This window comes from Macrotis lagotis, chromosome 2 (assembly GCF_037893015.1).
Source record: "Macrotis lagotis isolate mMagLag1 chromosome 2, bilby.v1.9.chrom.fasta, whole genome shotgun sequence".
Taxonomy (NCBI): domain Eukaryota; kingdom Metazoa; phylum Chordata; class Mammalia; order Peramelemorphia; family Peramelidae; genus Macrotis; species Macrotis lagotis.
The window spans coordinates 5,663,054-5,682,018 of NC_133659.1; the positions used below are offsets into that span (position 1 = coordinate 5,663,054).

General features: G+C 36.6%; 1 protein-coding gene across 1 annotated transcript in view; it reads left to right on the forward strand.

The window, feature by feature from the left end:
• Nucleotides 1-17,367, forward strand: part of LOC141510822 (uncharacterized) — a 33,772-nt gene extending 16,405 nt beyond the window's left edge. The window contains 4 exon segments of the mRNA XM_074220277.1: nucleotides 12,824-12,874; nucleotides 14,393-14,473; nucleotides 16,288-16,836; nucleotides 16,838-17,367. Coding sequence (XP_074076378.1) covers nucleotides 12,824-12,874; nucleotides 14,393-14,473; nucleotides 16,288-16,836; nucleotides 16,838-16,945 — 789 coding nt within the window. The 3' untranslated portion in view covers nucleotides 16,946-17,367.
• The last annotated feature ends 1,598 nt before the right edge of the window (nucleotides 17,368-18,965 follow it).

Here is an 18,965-nt window from a genome sequence, read left to right on the forward strand (position 1 = left end):
GAACTGAGGAAGGATTATGGAAGAAAAGAGGGATTAGGAAGAAAAGATGTAAAGTAAAGCAAAGTTGGGATGGAATCAAGAAGGCAAAGAGAAGTCAGGGATTTTTTTTAAACTTTCTCAGGTTTCCCTCAGATGTAACAATAATTGAACTAATTACAGAAAATAATACCTTGAAGAATAATCTTGGACAAATGGAGGCTAATGATTCTTTGAGACAGCAAGTATCAAGCAAGTAAAATTAAAAAAAAAAATAAAATAAAAAACATAGATGTAATTGCAAAATACTTTTATTGGTAAAATAACTGACCAGAAAATTTATCCAGGAGAGATAATATAAGAAACATGAAAGCCAATATCCAAAAAAGAACCTGGACATCTTCCAAGAAATCATCAAGGAAAACTGCCCTGATATCCTGGAACCAGAGGGCAAAATGGTCATCGAAAGAATCCACCAATCACCTCCTGAAACGGATTCCCAAAATGAAAGCTCCAGAGCGTTGTAGTCAAATTCTAGAATCATCAGATTAAGGAGAAAATTCTTCAGTCAACCAGAAAAAAAAAAATCAAATACCAAGGAGCCACAGTCAAGGTTACAAAGGATTTTACAGCCTCATCATTAAAGGATTGAAGGACCTAGAATATGATATTCTTGAGGCAAAGGAGCTTAGATTTCAACCATGAATCAACCAACCAGCAAAATTGAGCATATTATTTCAGAGGAAAAGATGAACATTTAAGAAAATAGGTGACTTTCAAATTTTCCTAATGAAAAAGGAGCTGATAAAACAGAACTGAAAAAGAAAATTTGATGATCAAGTAGGAGACTCAATAAACACATTAAACAGGGGAAAAGAAAAAGAAGATTATTCAATAAGATTAAACTGATTACAAACCTACAGGATACACGCAATTCTCAAGAAGTGTAACTCTATTAGAGGGCGTGTACTTAGAGAGAAGGTATGGACATAAGGTGGTTTTGATGGAACAAGTTTAAAAAAATTCAAACAGAAAAAGGAGTCCTTCTGGGATGGGAGGAAAGGGGAGGCTGAATGGGGGAAATTATATCACATGAAAAGGTTTCAAAGACCTATTAAAGTAGAGGGAAAGAAGGGAAGACATAAGAATTTCTTGAATCTTACAGCAGATTTGGTTCAAAGAGGGAATAATAACACAAACACTTCCTTGTGTTTAAGAAGTGTATCTTACCCTTCTAACCTTAGGAGGGGAAAGGGGAGAGATGGGGAGGAACTTTTAGAAGGGTGGAGAAAAAAGAGGAGAAAAGCAAAATGGAAAAGACAAAAGGGAGGGGGCCAATCAAAGGGAGAGAAGATTGAGGGAGACACTAATCAGAAGTAAAATACTGATGAGAAAGGATAGGGTGAAAGGGAAAAGAGAAGTACAAACTGGGAGGGAAAGGATGGAGGTTAAAAAAAGAGTTAATAATTTTAACTGTCTATGTGAATGGGATGAACTCTCTCATAAAACAGAAGCAGATAGGAGAGTAGATTAAAAACTAGAATCTTACAATATGTTGTTTATAAGAAACACATTTGAAGCAGAGATACACACAGAGTAAAGGTAAAAGGCCAGAGCAGAATATATTATGCTTCAGTTGAAGTGCAAAAGGCAAGAGTAGTGATCCTCATCTCAGACAAAGAAATTGCAAAACCATATCTCGTTGAAGGAGTTAAGGAAAGAAACTATATCCTCCTAAAAGATAAAATAGACAAGGAAGTATGTTCAATATTAATCATAATGGACCAAAAAATATTATCCAGATTCTTAGAAGAAAACAGGAGGAAATAGACAGTAAAACTGTATTGATAGGAGACCTCCACCTCCCTCTTTCAGAATTAGATAAATAAGAAAGAAGTTAAGGAGATGAGTTAGAAAAGATATGCTAGACCTCTGGAGGAAAATTGAATGGGGAGAGAAAGATGTATACCTTTTTATCCGTGATATATGGCATCTTCACAAAAACTGACCATGTATTAGGGCATTAAAAACCTCACAATCAAAAGCAAATGGACAAATATTAAATGCATCATTTTCAGATCAAGATACAATTAAAAATCACATGTAATCAGTGAAAAGATAGAACAAAAATAATTGAAAGCAAATGAGTGGTTCAAACAATAAATCTTAGAAATAATTAAAAATTTCATCCAAGCAATAATAATAATGAGACAGCATACAATAACTTCTGGGATGCCCAAGGCAGGTTTTTGGGGAAATTTTATATCTCTAAATGCTTTCATGAATAAAATAGAGAAAGAGGAAATCTATGAATTGGGGGTACTTCTAAAATGGTAGGAAAAAGGCAAATTAAAAATCCCTAATTAAATACCAAGTTAGAAATTCTGAAAATCAAGGGAGAAATTAATAAAATAGAATAAAAGAAAAGCTATTGAACTCAAAAGTAAATCTAAGAGTTGGTTTATGGAAAAAACAGTAAAATAGATAAATCTTTGGTTAATTTTATAAAAAATAGAAAGAAGAAAATCATATTACAAGTATCAAAAATGAAAAGGGTAAGTTGCACACTTTGAACAGGAAATTGAAGTAATAATTTGGAGCAATTTTGCCAAACTCTAAATCAATAATCTGGTAATATAGATGAGATAGATGAATATTTCCAAAAATATAAATTGCCTTGATTTACAAAAGAGAAAATTAAATGCTTAAACAACCCATTGCAGAAAAAGAAATTGAAGAAACCATTTATGAACTCCCTAAAGAAAAACCTCCAGGGTCAGATAGATTGATAAGTGAATTCTACCAAACATTTAAAGAACAATTAATTTCAATTATAGAAGGAGCTTTGACAAATTCCTTCTATAAAAACCAATAAAGTGCTGATACCTAAACCAAGAAAAGGTAAAACCAGGAAAAAATATAAACCACTTTCCCTAATGAATATAGAAACAAAACATTTTTAATAAAATATTAGCAAAGTGATTACAGCAAGTTATCACAACAAGCCTCATGATACAGTCTGATAAGTTAGGATTCATACCTGGAAGCTGCATCCATTCCATATTAGACAAATTATCAGCATAACCGACCATATCATTAACAGAAATCAGGATTATTTCAAAAAGTGCTGAAAAAGCTTTTTTGACAAAATACAATACCAAATCCTTTAAAAAAAAAACATTAGAAGTCAAAGGAATAAATGGAGTTTTCCTTAAAATGATAAGCAGAATCTAGAACTATCAGCAAGCATTTTTTCTAATGAGAATAAAGATTCCAAACAATAGTAGGGGTGAAACAAGGATGCTTATTATCACTACCATTATTCAATACTGTATTAGAAATTGCTGCCTAGGGGCAGCTAGGTGGCACAGTGGATAGAGCACCAGTTCGGCAGTCAGGAAGATCTAAGTTCAAATGCGACCTCATACACTTAATAATTACCTAGCTGTGTGACTTTGGGCAAGTCATTTAATGCCACTGCCTTGCAAAGCCAAAGAAAAAAATAATAAAGAAAGAAATTTTAGCTTTAGCAGTAAGAGAAGAAAAGGGAATCAAAGGAATTAAAATAGTCAACGAGGACATAAAATGATCTCTCATTGCAGATTATGATAGTATACTTGTAGAATCCTAGAAAATCAACAAAAAAAATTCCAATCTTGTTACCTCTTAGACTTCTTGTCTCTTCTCTAAGGATATGATTTCTCTCTCATCACACCCAAATTGGATCAAGGTACAACATGGAAACAAAGTAAAGACTGATAGATTGCTTTCCATGGTGGGGGGGGGTGGGGGGAGGGAAGGAAGTTTGGGGGGAAAATTATAAAACTCAAATATCTTTAATAAAAATTAATTTAAAAAATTTCCAAACAATTAGCAACTTATAAGCAAAGTTTTAGGATGTAAAATAAACCTGCATAAATCATCTGCATTTCTATATATCACCCACAAAGTACAGTGACAAGAGATAGAAAGAAAAATTCCATTTAATGTAACTACAGACACTATAAAATACTTGGGAGTCCACCTGCCAAGACAAACTCAGAAACTATATAAAAACAATTACAAAACACTTTTCAAACAAATAAAATCTGATCTAAATAAACAACTGCCAATTGCTAATGGATAAGTGGACTCAATATAATAAATATAATTCTACCTAAACTAAATTATTGATTTGGTGCCATATTAATCAAATATTTAAAAAGTACCTTTTTGAGTTTGAAAAAAATAGTAACAAAACTCATAAGGAGAAACAAAATCTCAAGAATATCAAGGGAATTAATGGAAAAAATACAAAAGATGCTAGACACACCAGATCTAAAAATACATTACAAAACAGCAGTCATCAAAACTGCTTAGTGTAGACTAAGAAATAGATTGGTAGATCAGTGGAATAGATTAGTTATAAAAGAAATAATAATGAACAACTACAGTAATCTAGTTTGAGAAACCCAAAGACTCCAGGTGTTGGGACAAGAAGTCAGTCTTTAACAAAAACTGCTGGTAAAACTGGAAAATAAGCATAGCAAAACTAGGCATAGACTAACATCCAACACCCTAAACCAAGATAAAGTTGAAATAAGCCCAGCATTTAGACATAAAAGATAATACCACAAGTCAGGAGAACAATGAGTCATTTATCTGTCAAATCTTGGTAAAGGGGAGGATTTTATGACCAAAGCAGAGATAGAGAATATTATAAGATGCAAAATAGATTATTTTGATTACATTAAATTAAAAAGGGTTTGTACAAGTAAAACCAATGCAACCAAGATTAAAAGGAACACAGTAAATTGGGAAACAATTTTTACTATTAGTGTTTCTGATGAAGGATTTATCTCTGAAATTTATAGAAAACTGAGTCAAATTTACAAGAAAACAAACCATTTCTAAAATGATGATGAAGATGAAGAAATTAAAGTTATCTATGGTCAAAAAAGTTGCTCTAAATCATTATTGATTAGGGAAATTGAAATTAAAACAACTCTTGAGGTACAACCTCAAACCTGTCAGATTGATCATTTTCCTTTTATTTTTCATATTGTGCAATGTTAGGGGGTTGTGGGAAAATGCATTGTTGGTGGAGCTGTGTACTGATCAATTCTTTCTGGAGACCAATTTGAAACTATGCACAAAGGGAAATTAAATTGTGTATATAACGTTTGATATGGCAATACCACTAGTGGATCACTATCCCCTCCAAATCACAAGAAATGGTAAAAACCTACATGTCCAACAATATTTAAAGTAGTCCTTTTTGTAGTAGCAAGGAAATGGAAATTGAGGGGATGACCAGCAATTGGAGAATGGCTGAACAAATTATGGTAGATAAATGTGATGGAGCACTATTGTTCTATAAGAAATCCTAAGAGGCAGGACTTGCTCATGTCAGCATGCAGTAATCAAAGACAACTTTCAAGGACTTGTGATGGAAATGCCATCCACCTACGGAGAAGGAACTATGGAATCCGAATGCAGACCAAAGCTGGCTATTTTCAATTGTTAAAATTTATTTTATGCTTTATTTTTTTAACTTCTCATGTTTTTTCTTTTTGTTCTGTTTCTTCATTTACAGCATGATTAATATGGAAATGTTTAATTTACCTATACATGCATAACCTATAATAGATTGCTATCGGGGGAGGGAAGAGCAAAGGGAGAGAAAGAGAAAAGTTAGAAACTCGAAATCTTACAAAGAAATGATCATTGAAATCATGGTTGGAAAAAAATTAAAAGAAAAAATAAAGTAATGCAACGTTTGTTTATCTCACAATGGCATGGCATGTAGGAAAATAATGTATTCTTTTGATCCTTGTAAACTTGTAAATTTTTACATTGAAAAATAATATACCTGTCAACTTTTCATTATATAGTGATAGCATAGTTTTGTTTTGATTTTGATGTTTTATCATTGAACCAGGAGTTGGCGTGTCTTGGATTCTGTGTGAAAACTCTCCTTAAAATGCAAGTGCACAATCTATCTGTAATTTTAATGCTTAGTTTGTCATTTATCATTTTTGAGATTTGTGAAGCTGAAATTCTAAAGCCCATCACAAAATTGAGATTTCTGTCTCATAGAGTGAAACCTAATATGGAAAAGGATAGGATGAGGTGGGATGGGATGGGATGGGATAAGGTGGGAGAGGATGTTACTGAATAGAAGAAAAGAATGGAAAAATGAAATAAACTGGAATGGAAGGCAGGGAAGAGCCGAACAGAGCATGGATAGTTTTTGTATGGTGTTTTAAAGTTAGTAATCCTGGAAAAGTCACTTAGCTTTGTTTGCCCCAGTTCTCTCTTCTATAAAATGAGTTGAAGAAGAAAATAGGAAACTATTATTTCTGCCAAGAAAACCCCAACTTGGGTTACTGAGAGTCAGACACAATTGAAAAATGAGTAAACCAAAAAGTTTGTAAAGAACTTTGCAAATCTTAACTCATTTGTGAGTTAGTGCTATTATAACTATTTATCGATCAGGAAACCAAGGCTGAGAGAGATTAAATAATTTATCCCAGAATCACACAGGCAGTAAGTTTCTGGGGGAAAAAAAAAAACATTATATCCTATTTTATGGAGCAAGTTTGAAGGGGATACTGAAAAAGAAAAATGAAATTGTTGCTTCCTATTTTGCAGTGTTTTGTTCTTCCCAAGTTAGTGGATCAGGACCACAGAAGGAGAATTGTTTCCAATAAAAATACACTAGGAGAATGATTGGAAACTATTTCCTTGAGCTTGCTAGTGGCAATCAAAGAATGAGACATGGCCAAAATTACAAGAAGCCCCATAACATCCCATCTTTTCTTCATTAGCTAGGCTTGATGAAGATGATGTGGATGTTGTGTGATGACACTACTGAAAGTGGAGACCATTGTTGAATTGGCCATAGCTGCCCCTGTTACAGGTTTAATAAGGTCAAAGAGCAGAAAACTTCATCTACAAGTCGGCCTCTGACCTCGTTTTCCCAAGTACAGAATTTAGTTGTATTTTAGGAAACTTTGGAAATTCAACTTTGGAATATATATGATGCCTCCATTCTCCTATTGAGTAGAAGAATGCATCAAAGTTGAAAGTAAAACTGCTCACTGTACAAGTATAACCAGGACTAGGACTTAGGGTGGGGAGAATATCCAGGGACCTGTCTTATCATGTATGAAAAGTGAAAGATTATTAACTTGTATTTCCTGCATGCCAAAAGCCCTTCTTCAGGATGGTCTATCCCCTGAAACAGTGGCTACATAATGAAATTTAAATGAATTAGGCCCTACTCATTATCTTTCTTGGACTCAAAACATTGGATATTTCACCAAAAAGGAACAGATTACATTTAAATAACTGAAAGTTCTCAGTGAGAACAAAATTATGTAAACTTTGCAAGCACTTAATTTTATAGTATTTTAGCAGTTTTTGAGATTCATGGAAATGGAGGACAATGTGGCTGCAGCTGGCACCATTCTCTAGTATAAGCTCTCACATTTGGATCAGCATGAAAGAACTAGGAACCAGGGAGGAGGTCAAGCTGCCTGTTCCTCCGTCTCCACATCTGTTAAAAGATATAGCCCATCTTGTTCTCCTATAAAAGACTATTCACCTGGATATTGGTGAACAGGCTGGCACTGCCACATTGCTCAATGCCATGGGATATGGAGCTCTGCTCTTTTTTTTACTACGTGCATGGTCTTTAATAATTCACTTTGTAAATCTTGGCCTCAGCTGCTTCACTTGTAAAATGAAGTTGGACTTGAGGAACTCTAATGTCTTTTCCAGTTACAAATTTATGATTCCTTAAGGACTCAGTTTCCTCATATAATAAAGGAGTTGTTCCAAAAGAACTCTCTGGTCCCATGCAACTCAATGTACCCTGCTCTCAAGACTTTAGACTTTGGATGCAATCTCTAGTCAATTCTTTATGCCCTTATTCTTGGCCTGGTTGCATTTCTTGTCATACAAAGTCACAGAATTTCTGGATTATAAGTGAATTTAGACATCATTCGCACCAAGTCATAACTGAAAACTGTTCCTCTGTGCACCATATCTGGTGAGTGTTCATCCAGTATATACTTACACATCCCAATTAGGTGAGAACCTACTAACTCCTGAGGAATGCTAATCCACATTTTTATGACTCTGGTTGCTGTGATTTAGAACTCACTCCCCCAATCACTCAACTTTACACTGTGTTTAAATCTGCCTCAGTGCACCATTCACTCATTGGTCCTAATTCCTCTCCTATATGACAATCTTCTAAGTACTCGAAGGCTAGTAGGTCCTTGGGTTCCTTTCCACAAGGCCATGACCCGTAGGTATTGTAAGTAATAGTCTTGTGACATTCCTTTGAGGTCCATTCTGTTTGCCTGCTTTTTGGATCCCTTCCTTTATCAATAGACTCTTAAAATGTGTGAAACCTAGAAATTATGATATATTCTGATTATAACTGAAAATAGAGGGACTATCATTTATTTACTCCTATGTGAAATATTTATCTCCCAAGACTATTGTTAAGCATGACAAACGGAAAATGCACCAATATTTTTAGAATGTCTTAACTACTTATTCCTCAGTGTCCTTATTTATTAAATGGGTATAATGAAGATATCTACCCACAAGGCTTTTGTGAGAACAAAACTGCATAGTATTTGTAAAGTGTTTCATAAATTTTAAAGTGCCATATAAATTATAATTGTTAATAATCATTATTATCTAGCATTGAGTCATCTGCAAATCTGATGGACCTATAGCTTTCTCTAAAACACTGAATAAATATTCATCAATCCAAATCTCTGTTGTGTTGCCTTGGAGAACCCTTTGAAAACTAACATTAAAACATTAATGATGATTCTTTTACTCCACTCATTCAATCACTTTTGAATCCATCTAATGGCAAGATCATTTTAGCATGTCTCTTTACATTTTTCAATAAAAACTCTCAATAATAGTTGCTAAAGTAACAATAATGACAAGATGACACAAAATTTCTCAAATGTATGCATACACAAGACAAAATATGAGATATGTGTCTAAATAATATAAGGTCTATTGACATCTGGGACATGTCTAGTTTGGTATTTATGTGTATTTGCAACTCTACTTCTATCAGCATCTATGGCATCTCGTGCTGCATTTGTATACATCTGTCTCTATCTCATCTATAGCTATATTTCATTTCTCTCTCTTTTTATATCCAAGTATGTATTTGTCTAAATTTATATACTGAAAATACAGATAAGACATTTGCTATAAAATTGAGGTAAAGGTGCCTAAATGTGATATCTCCTATATATATGAGTATCTATAAATATGTCTCTATCCATATGCACATATATGTATATAAAATCAAATGTAATAATCTGGCTATGAATTAAGTGCCCCAACTCGATGAGAACCTACTAACCATATTACATCATATGTCAAACATATTATTCATCTTGCAAAACCTTTTCTTAATAAATTTGCGATCGATCTTTTGTTTTTAACTTTTTTCACTAGATATCACCTTTACACACACACACACACACACACACACACACACACATACAGAGTTGGAAAATTAATTTTTCTCTTTTGAAGGGAAGAGATGGGCAATAACTGAAATTTCCTCCTCTGGTGGAGTTAATGTTTATGCTACAGAACAAATTACTAATCACCCAGAAGTCAATGTTTCTTCAATTATCACATTAGAGATTTGGATAAGATGGCCCTTTTTTAAAATTGTTTTAAAATTTTATTTTTATTTAAGACAATGAGGTTAAGTGACTTCCACAAGATCACACAACTAGGCAATTATTAAGTGTCTAAGGCCAGACTTGAACTCAGGGCCAGTGCTCCATCCACTGTACCACCTAGCTACCCCGGAGTACATTTTAACTTCTTTATTCATGAGTCTATATATTCAGATACAGTGATATTGAGCTTGCTTATGTCCCCATATAAGAGAGTCTAATTATCTCTCATGACTGGAATTTTCTGCCTCGTGCCTTCCTCCTGCCCACAGATAAATTCCCCCTTATAGAGAAACCTTTGACTTCTACCTCAAATCAGCTGTGTTTCCTCTTGATTGTCCTCAGATTATCCTGCATATCTCTTTTTGTATCATTTTTTTTTTTTGCTTATTGAGTCTCCCATAGATTGCTTCTTGAAGGCAGATAGCACTTTTTGGCTTTACTTTTGCTTTTTCTTGTATCCCTAGACTTAGCTATAGGACCATCAAATTACCATATAGTAGGTGTTCAATAAAAACTTGTAGAATAGACCACCATCTTTGTGATAACAGATAATAGATCATTTTTTGTTTGTGATTCAAGAACCATATGGTGTAGCCTATTTATGTCTGGAACGCACATGTCAAAAATTGAAATATCAAAAATCCAATGTAGGACCAGTAGGAACAAGGGAATTTTTTTTAGGGTTTTTTTTTTTTTTTTTGCAAGGCAATGGTATTAAGTGGCTTACCCAAGGTCACACAGCTAGGAAATTATTAAGTGTCTGAGACCAGATTTGAATTCAGGTCCTCCTGAATCCAGGACTGGTGCTCTATCCACTGCACCACCTAGCCCTCCTGGAATAAGGGAATTTTTTAAAAGACCTATGTGAAGAAATAGTTACAAAATGGTAAGTATGACATATATACCCACAAGATTAAGGAGAAAGCAATGGAAAAATTTAGTGATCCCAAGCTAGGACGAGTCTAGTCTATTCAAAGATAAAAAGCCAACCTAACTCATTTATCTCATAAATTGCCTTCATAACCTATATGCTTTGCCTAAGCAACCAAACTGAAAGCAAATTAACCAAAATAGGTATGAACAACTTTATTTTTAAAACATATTTAAATTATTACAAAATATAAAATATTCTGATAAGGAGAATTTGAAATGTTCCATTCATAGAATGATGTTAAATTTATGGGTTAATGTAGGAAAGTTTGAAAAAATGTTAAAAGATGGAAGCAGTCTGGTAAAGAAAGTTTCCCAATCAATAGATTATAGTTACTTAGTTTATCGTGTGAGTATGTGTGTGTGTTGTGTGTGTGTGTGTGTGTGTGTGTGTATGTGTGTATGTATGGGAACTGGAATAATTAGAACATTTCAATTTTGGAAAACACAAGGATCTGATTTGATGAAGATTTGTTCTATTTTTTATTTGACTTTTTTAGTTGTACTTTTTAAAAATTCCATTATGTTGAATCATGGTATTTTAGAAATATAGCTCATAACCACACTTTGTGTGCCTTCCATGATACCCTCTTTTGTTTAATCTGAAAATTATGAGTTTTCTTAGAAGGAGCGTGGCCACAAATACTTCATAATTCAAAAAATGAAAGAGACATAATCATCTTTGCTTCTTTAAAAAGCCAGTGGACCTGCAATTTCACCATTGTTATTTCCTCCAGTGGTATCCATTAGGAATCACCCATGTCTTCTCCTCTGGGATTCTTGTCCCTTTTCTTCCATATTTTCTCCCTAGAGCATTCGTTCAATAGAGATGGCCTTCCTTCAGATGTTATATTTTGTGGACAATAGCTAGGGGCTGTCCACCTCTTACTCCTACCCCCCTTTTTAATAACAAGGCTACTTCCTTTTCAATTACATATTTCTTCAATGATATCCCTTATATCACTCTGTAAGCCCAAGTTATAACTGGAACTATTCAGCATCCTATTTGCATCAAACATGCATTTTTCCATTCTCCTTTGGGGAATTAATTTTGATATTCTGTTCTAAAATCACCAGTCATGTTTTGTTTTTCTTTTTTTCTGGGAGAACATATTTGTTTGAAGAATGGGTCTTTGGACCAGTTTGGGATCTTTGAAAGCATTGGGTAATTTCCCCAAAGCAATCTCACCAGGACTTTTCCTCCTATTGCATAGTGGAACTAACTCATATTCAATCTTTGGTACCTACCCCAACTAAATCAATGAATTATTTCAGGAGCTTGAACATCCAATTGTTTCTCCACTTGTATTTTCCACTTTATTACAGAGTTGAAGAGCCAAATGGTAATAACTCTAACTTAACATTTGGATTTTTTAAATTAAAATTCTCTCTTTATATCTCCAAGATTGTGGCACAATATAGATTCTTGATAAATCTGTGTTGGCTCATTGATTCATTTATCAGAAACCTGAGCTATGGGCTGGGAATAAAATAGAGAAAAACATATTAAATAACCTCCGAGTTTGAGGAACTTCATGTCTAATAGTTAAAAGTATCTCTCTCTCTTTGCTCTATCCTGTCCCTAAAACCTTTTTTGTCTTTCCATTTGCTCTTATTTGAGAACCTCCTCAACTCACATAGCTTTAATTGGTATTTTTAAACTGTTGCTAAATGTGCAGCTATATTTTCCTTCTGAAATCCAGTTCCTCATCACCAACTGGTTGATTTGCTTTCTTTTGTTTTTGTCATTTTGAGCTCCACATTACATGGACATCAAAAACTCTACATAAACTAAATCTAATTCCCCAAATCTGCTTTTTTTCTGAACGTCCCAATTTCTATGAAGAGAAGCACCATTATTCCATTAATTCAGGTGATGACCTCAGCACCATTCTCAACTCATGACTTTCTACCACTCCACGTATCCAAGAAATGACCAGATCTTGGCGTGTTACTTTCAACATCTTCTCTCTAGTCCCACAATCACAATTCTAGTTACGAGTCTTATTGCCTCTCACTTCATTAGCTCTCATGCTCGTGGCTTAGTGTATACACTGAGAAAAACAATACTATCAATATTACTAAACTAAAATGGAAACTCATTTCTATGGGTCATATATTGGCTTGAGAACAATCTATATTTTATTTTTATTTATTTTGTTAAACATTTCCCAGTTACATTCTAATCATTTCATCAGGTTCTGGCTAAAAATGAGAGCTTTACTGCTATGGCTGCAGGTCAGACTTTGGTACGTGATCATGATGGTCTGTTCTACCTGTAGATTCTACAATATAAGATTCCATTTTCTCTCCTCATACATATCTATTATTTCCTCAACTAAACGCCCCACGTTGTACTTAGTTCTGTCCTTTTCCTTTCCCTTAAAAGGCAATAGGCACATTGGCCATCACTAGATCCCTGAGAACTCTGAATTCTAAAGGCTCTGAGGGCCAGAGCTGTAATGTGGCAAATCTGAAGGCAGTTGGCCCACAAAATTCTTGCCAGACCTGCTGAGACTCTATTATGTGTTTGACAGAATGCTAGCAAATGTAGCCTTCTCAGGAAAATTCAGGCAAAGACCCAAATGTACTCAGAGGGAGATGTGAGCATATGTCTGTGAGAGTCCCACTTCTCTGTTTCAAACCAAGGTAAGCAGCATGACATAATGTATCTAGCAAATAATAATTAGTGTTTTAACGTTTGGAGAGAAGTACTCGTGTGCAAGGGATTGAAATAATAATAAAGCCACAGGAAATGGAAACAAGACAAATCACAGAGGATGCTAAATATTCAGAGCCAGGGGTAGAGTGTGGAAATGGGTGAGTGAGATCTCAGTTTCTCCACTAGCTCAATAAAACTGTGAAACTAAAATAAGGACAATAAAAAGGGACCGGCAAAAAAAAAAAATTCAAATGAGGGTTTTGTGTTCTTTCTTTTCATTTTCGGTGAGCTACTCTTTCCAAGGATGCTTACTAGTTGTGAGATCCTAGGCAAATCACTTAATATCTGCACTTCGATTTTCTCTTCTGTGAAATGAGCATCAAAATAGCACGTTCTTCCAAGGATTTTGTGAGGATAGAGTAAGACAAGATTTGTAAAGAGATTTGAGAAGTGTATAGTCCCACATAAATTCTAGCAACGATGATGATCCCAGTTCTCCACCAAATGCGAAGGGCAGATGACCATGATCGTGAACAACTTCAATCAACTCTGAACTCAATTTCTAAAATAAAAAGAATTCTAGGCGGCCATCCATTCTGATGGCTTCTAATTGGACTCCATTATTTCTGAAAGAGCCCCCTACCACCTTTGCTCTGGTTTACCTTGGACTTTACTCCTTTCCTTTCTTTTTTATAATTTCCTTTCACCTCTTCAAAAGCCCAATTTCAAATGATGTATATATAGTCAGAGTTGATGAAAGTAGTCATTGTGAATAGAGAGAAACTAATGATCGGGTGAATAATTTTAATTGTTTTTCTCAATCATATGAAGGCATTGTGACCACAAGTCTCATTCATTCATTTACTTGTTCAGTTATTAATTCATTCATCAATTATTCATCACATAGTCATTGGTGCCAGCCTTTCCAATCCTCAGCTTGATTTAAAACCTTTCCTAATCTGGTTCTTACCTTCTTTGCCAGACTTCTTTTCAGTCATTTCCTCTGAGGCAAACATAGATCCAACCCAGCTGCCTTGGTGCTGTTTCCCTATTCTGGACCTTCTGCTAGCTGTTATGTTTTCTCATTTATACTTCTTACTTTCAGAGCTTGGACTCCACTCCCTTGTTCACCTGTTTGAACCATTACCCTTCTCCAAAGCTCACTCAAATCACAAGCAACTTTGAAGTGAGTTTTTCCCGATCCTGCCAATTGCCAGTGCTCTGACTGTTCCCAAATTTTTTGCATTTCCTTATTTGTGCACGTCTTAAATCCAGAAAAGATTCCCGTGAAAAGGAAACAGAAGTCAAAGGCCAAAGACTGATTTTAATTCCATTGAATCATTTTAGGCAAAGCATGGTAGAAGCATGAAAGATTCTAGAAAGATAGAATCCATAACTTTGAAGATTCCAGATCTAGAAAAAAGAGGACTTTGGCCCAAGCTCCTAATTTTAGAAATGAGGGAAGTTAGAACGGAAGTGCGCTCCTTTCTAGTCTGCGTGCCGTTGCACATCATCTTCTTGGAAAACTAGTAAAGTAGACAAATAAGAATAAAACACCGTTCTTTGTCAAAACTATAGCCACGGCACAACGACATTAAGGGACTCAATGTAGGGGCAACATTCTATGGCTACTGGGCACGGTGCCTAGGTTTGTTTCACTTGCCAAATAAGGCAGGCCTTTGGGTCTTTATTTGCTGCTTGACAGGTGTCTCTAAATGTTCACACGGTGCACATATCTTCAGATGTTTGGTGCAAGAGAGGAGTCTGGGATCCTGCCAAGCATACCTTGTGTGCAATATGGCTCTAAAAACTTGGCTTGGCTCAGCCTCTGACAATCCTTTCCTATATCTTGCTTCATATCCTTCTATCACTGAAAGGTTTTTTTGTCTGGTTGCTTGTTTTGCTTTGTTTTGTTTCAATTATTGGTGTGGTAGACACTACCCTTGCTCATTCTCATGGGAGACAGAATGGTCACTGATGTCCCTTCAACTTCTGAAGTCCCATGGTCTTACAGTTGCCTCTTCAAGGTCAGTACACAAATGATTATCTTTTTAGCAAAGAGATCTTTGAAGGGTTATGGATCAGTTTTAGTTGCTTATCTTCATTTCCTTTTCTCTTCAAATCATGAATGATAGACCAAAGATATTCTCTTGGGCATTTTTGACTCCATCTTTCTCCATTGTTATAATGGTGAAAATGAGAAGGCTGGATATGTTGTAGGACATGTAGGATTGAGATATTTCTAATCTCCTTGTGAGATTAGAATGTTACATCTGCCCTAGGGACCAAAAGACGGATCAGTCCTAAAATCGCATTACTTAAATGCTAGAATATTTCCACCTATTGATTATTAGTTCCATGATAAGAGAAACTTCTTTATGACAATATTTTTGAATGGATTGATTAGAGACACCTTATTTTGCCTAACATAAAATCTGATTTAATAATGGATATATCAAAGGATTTCATTATAAGATAATTTTATCTCTGCAATATATTCATATTATTGAAAAATCCATATGATTATGATAATTGGGTAGGTGTATACACACTTGTGTGTGTATGAGTGTGTGTGTTCAGGTGGTATAATAAAACTAAAACTACTACTATTGATAATAATGGTTCTCCAATTTTCTAAAAACACCACGTTAATCACATTAATGATGGCATGGCTTGCACATTATATTTATTGTTCTAAGGTGTATGTGGAGTGAAGACATCCTTCTCATTTGCCTTTTCTAGAACCAACTGACCCATGGTCTGAGCTGATGGGAAATGGGACTTCTGGTGATGGTCTGAATGCTATGGGGGTCTCTTGGCCCTTGACTATGGTTTCCTCTCCCACATCAGTCAGGCACCTCAATGCTCTTAGAGCTCCCAGGAAAGCACCAGTGTGTGGCCATACCGCAGCATACCCAAGACTGATTCTTGGTGGACTACTGGTCAGCAGGATCTTTTCCTCACATCTCAGTGGGCTTCATGGAGTTTCATCAATCCTAGGCTGGAACAGAGAGGAGCCGGAGCTGGAGCCAAGCTGTGGGCTCTGGGGGGCACGGGCCTTTGTGGGGCTGCTGGCCACCTGGCAGCCGCTGTTCAGGGCCGCCTGCTGCCGCTCCCGCACCTGGACCTGCCGTGGCTGGCATGTTTGCCATGGGCTGCAGCATGGGCCCCTTCCTGCCCTACTGGCACCAGTGGCTGGACAAGCTGTTCCCTGCCATGGGCTTTAAAGGCATCCGGACCATCCGGAAGAAGGTCCTCGTGGCCCAGCTGGTGGCCTCCCTGCTCTTGGGAGTCCAGGACTTCCTGGGGATGGGCTGCTTAGTGGGCCAGGGCCTGGACAGTGCCCGCCAGGAGCTGCAGGAGAAATTCTGGGAGATTTACAAGGCTGATTGGTGTTTGTGGCCGGCAGCTCAGCTGGTGAACTTCCTTTATGTGCCCACCCATTACCAAGAGATGTATGTAAACAGCATGACCTTGGGCTGGGATACCTACCTGTCCTACCTCAAGCACCGGGACTGCCTCGCTGGCCACAGGGGCCTTGCCTCCCACACTGACTGAGCTACCAGGAGGAGCCAAGCACCTAGCAGGGACCTGGGCATCTGGGCCTGAGCTTGGAACAAGACTGGCCATGAGCTTGCTAAACACTTGTGGGCCCTAGAAACCTAATCGGAGATTGTCATTTAACTTAACTGATTTACTGCATGCAGGCGATAGAGAAGACTATGAGTAGGGGCTACTCAGACCCACTCTTCCAAATGGGCCCCCACTTCTCTGGAGACAAGTCACTGGGGATCTCAAAGCACTTCATAGATCAAAGCAGTGGTGGAGCTGGCTGGCAAGGGGGGGAGCTGAAAGCAGCATGGTTAGGCCAACCTATGTCAGGCCACACTGACTCCAGGACGCGTCCTTGGGATGGAGGACCAGAGCAGGAACAGGCATTGGCCTGAGGTTTCCCTGATTCAAATCCGAAAGTAGAAATCCTAAGGCCCCAAAGTTAGCTCTGGCCCAGGGCTGGGGCCAGGGGGCTCCCTGAAGGGGGAAACAGGTGGACAGCAGCAGATGTGGGAGGCCCAAGCTCTTGGGGAGGAGACTTGTTCTGGGCTGCCATATGTCCTGGGCTAATAAAAGATTTTAATCCTGAAAAAAAATACTAGTCTGGAACAACAGGACCTGGTTCTCCTTGGGTTAATCTTCAATCTCGAAAGTCTTTGGTTTCCTGGAAGCTGTCCGGAGGGGTCATGGGAATAATGCCTCTGATTCCTACTGGAAGGTGACCCATCTCTGTCCTAGCTCCTATGTTCTTGATGCCCTTAGCAGAATAGGGGCCCAAAGCCCCCACTTTGAACAAATTAGAGCACTCAAAATAAGCCTGAGCCACCCAGATACCCAGCTAGGAATAATGGACTAGGAGCCCCCAGTTCTGTTTTGTTGGTTTTCAGAACTGGGACCATGATTAAGAAGGAAGGACAGGCAACTGGAGCAAGACGGAGCAGAGCGAAAGCATTGGCCAAGAATGTTTTCATTAATCAAGACTGAAAGTCAGAGATGCAAAGATGATCAGATATCATCGTAGCTGTGATCATAAATGACCCAATGCTTAGAGTTCTGAGTTTGGACTTAGCATGATCTGAGATCAAATCCAGTCTCAGACACTTAATGGTTCTGTGACTCTGGGCAAATGACTTAATCCCCTTCTGCCTTAGTTACTTTCTCAATTGTAAAATGAGGGCAAAAATAGTACCTAACTTGCAGGTCTATAATATGGATAAAATTCGATAATAATTGAGAAGCACTTAGCCCAGCCTAGCACATATAACCCAATATCGTTATTACTGTTATTAGTATTATTATATTGAGGAACAAAATAAAGTTTCAGTTTTTGAATATCATCACTCTACCTCCCCATACCTCATCATTCTTTACCAATAACCAATCCACAAGGCTTTTACCAGACATGGTACAGTCTTACATTTCCAATGAAAAAATCACATGCAAATACACACAATATACACATACATACAAATGTATATATATATATATATATATGTATATATATATATATATATATATGCATTATTTATAAAACCAGAAAATAAAAGATACTTAATAGCAACTGGGTAGATAAGAAAAAGTTTAGTGTAGATGAGATATTTCTTGAAAACTACTATGTTTAGCTTCTTGAAGAAACAAATTTTCTAAGAAAAAATTTATGGAGGAAAAACAGGGATTTTTAGTGGGTGGAAATAAGACAAAAGAGAATTCTTTTACCCAGTACAAAGGCATAAACATAATACAGAGCCCTGTGACTGAGGAAGAACAAAGATTCTCTAATTGATTTTATCAGTATTCTGAGCTCCCAGCACAGAAAATCCATACACAAATACAGATGGGCAACTCGTCTGTAATTGAGAGTCATCAGGAGTTGCCGAGCCACAAAGCTCCTTGGGCAGTCACCTAGATAACAGGTGCCTGAAGGACTTGTCAGCAGCCAGGTCTTTCCAACCCCACTGCCAATCCTTTAAATACGAGACTGGGCTACTTTTCAACATGTGGCTACTAGGGAAACTATTTGCTGAAGCTGAGGAGTAATGAATTTACAAAGGTTCTGGGTGGAAATCCAGCCCCTCTCACTTCCTATCAATATAAACTCCAATAAATTATACCCTCCCTTCCCTCCA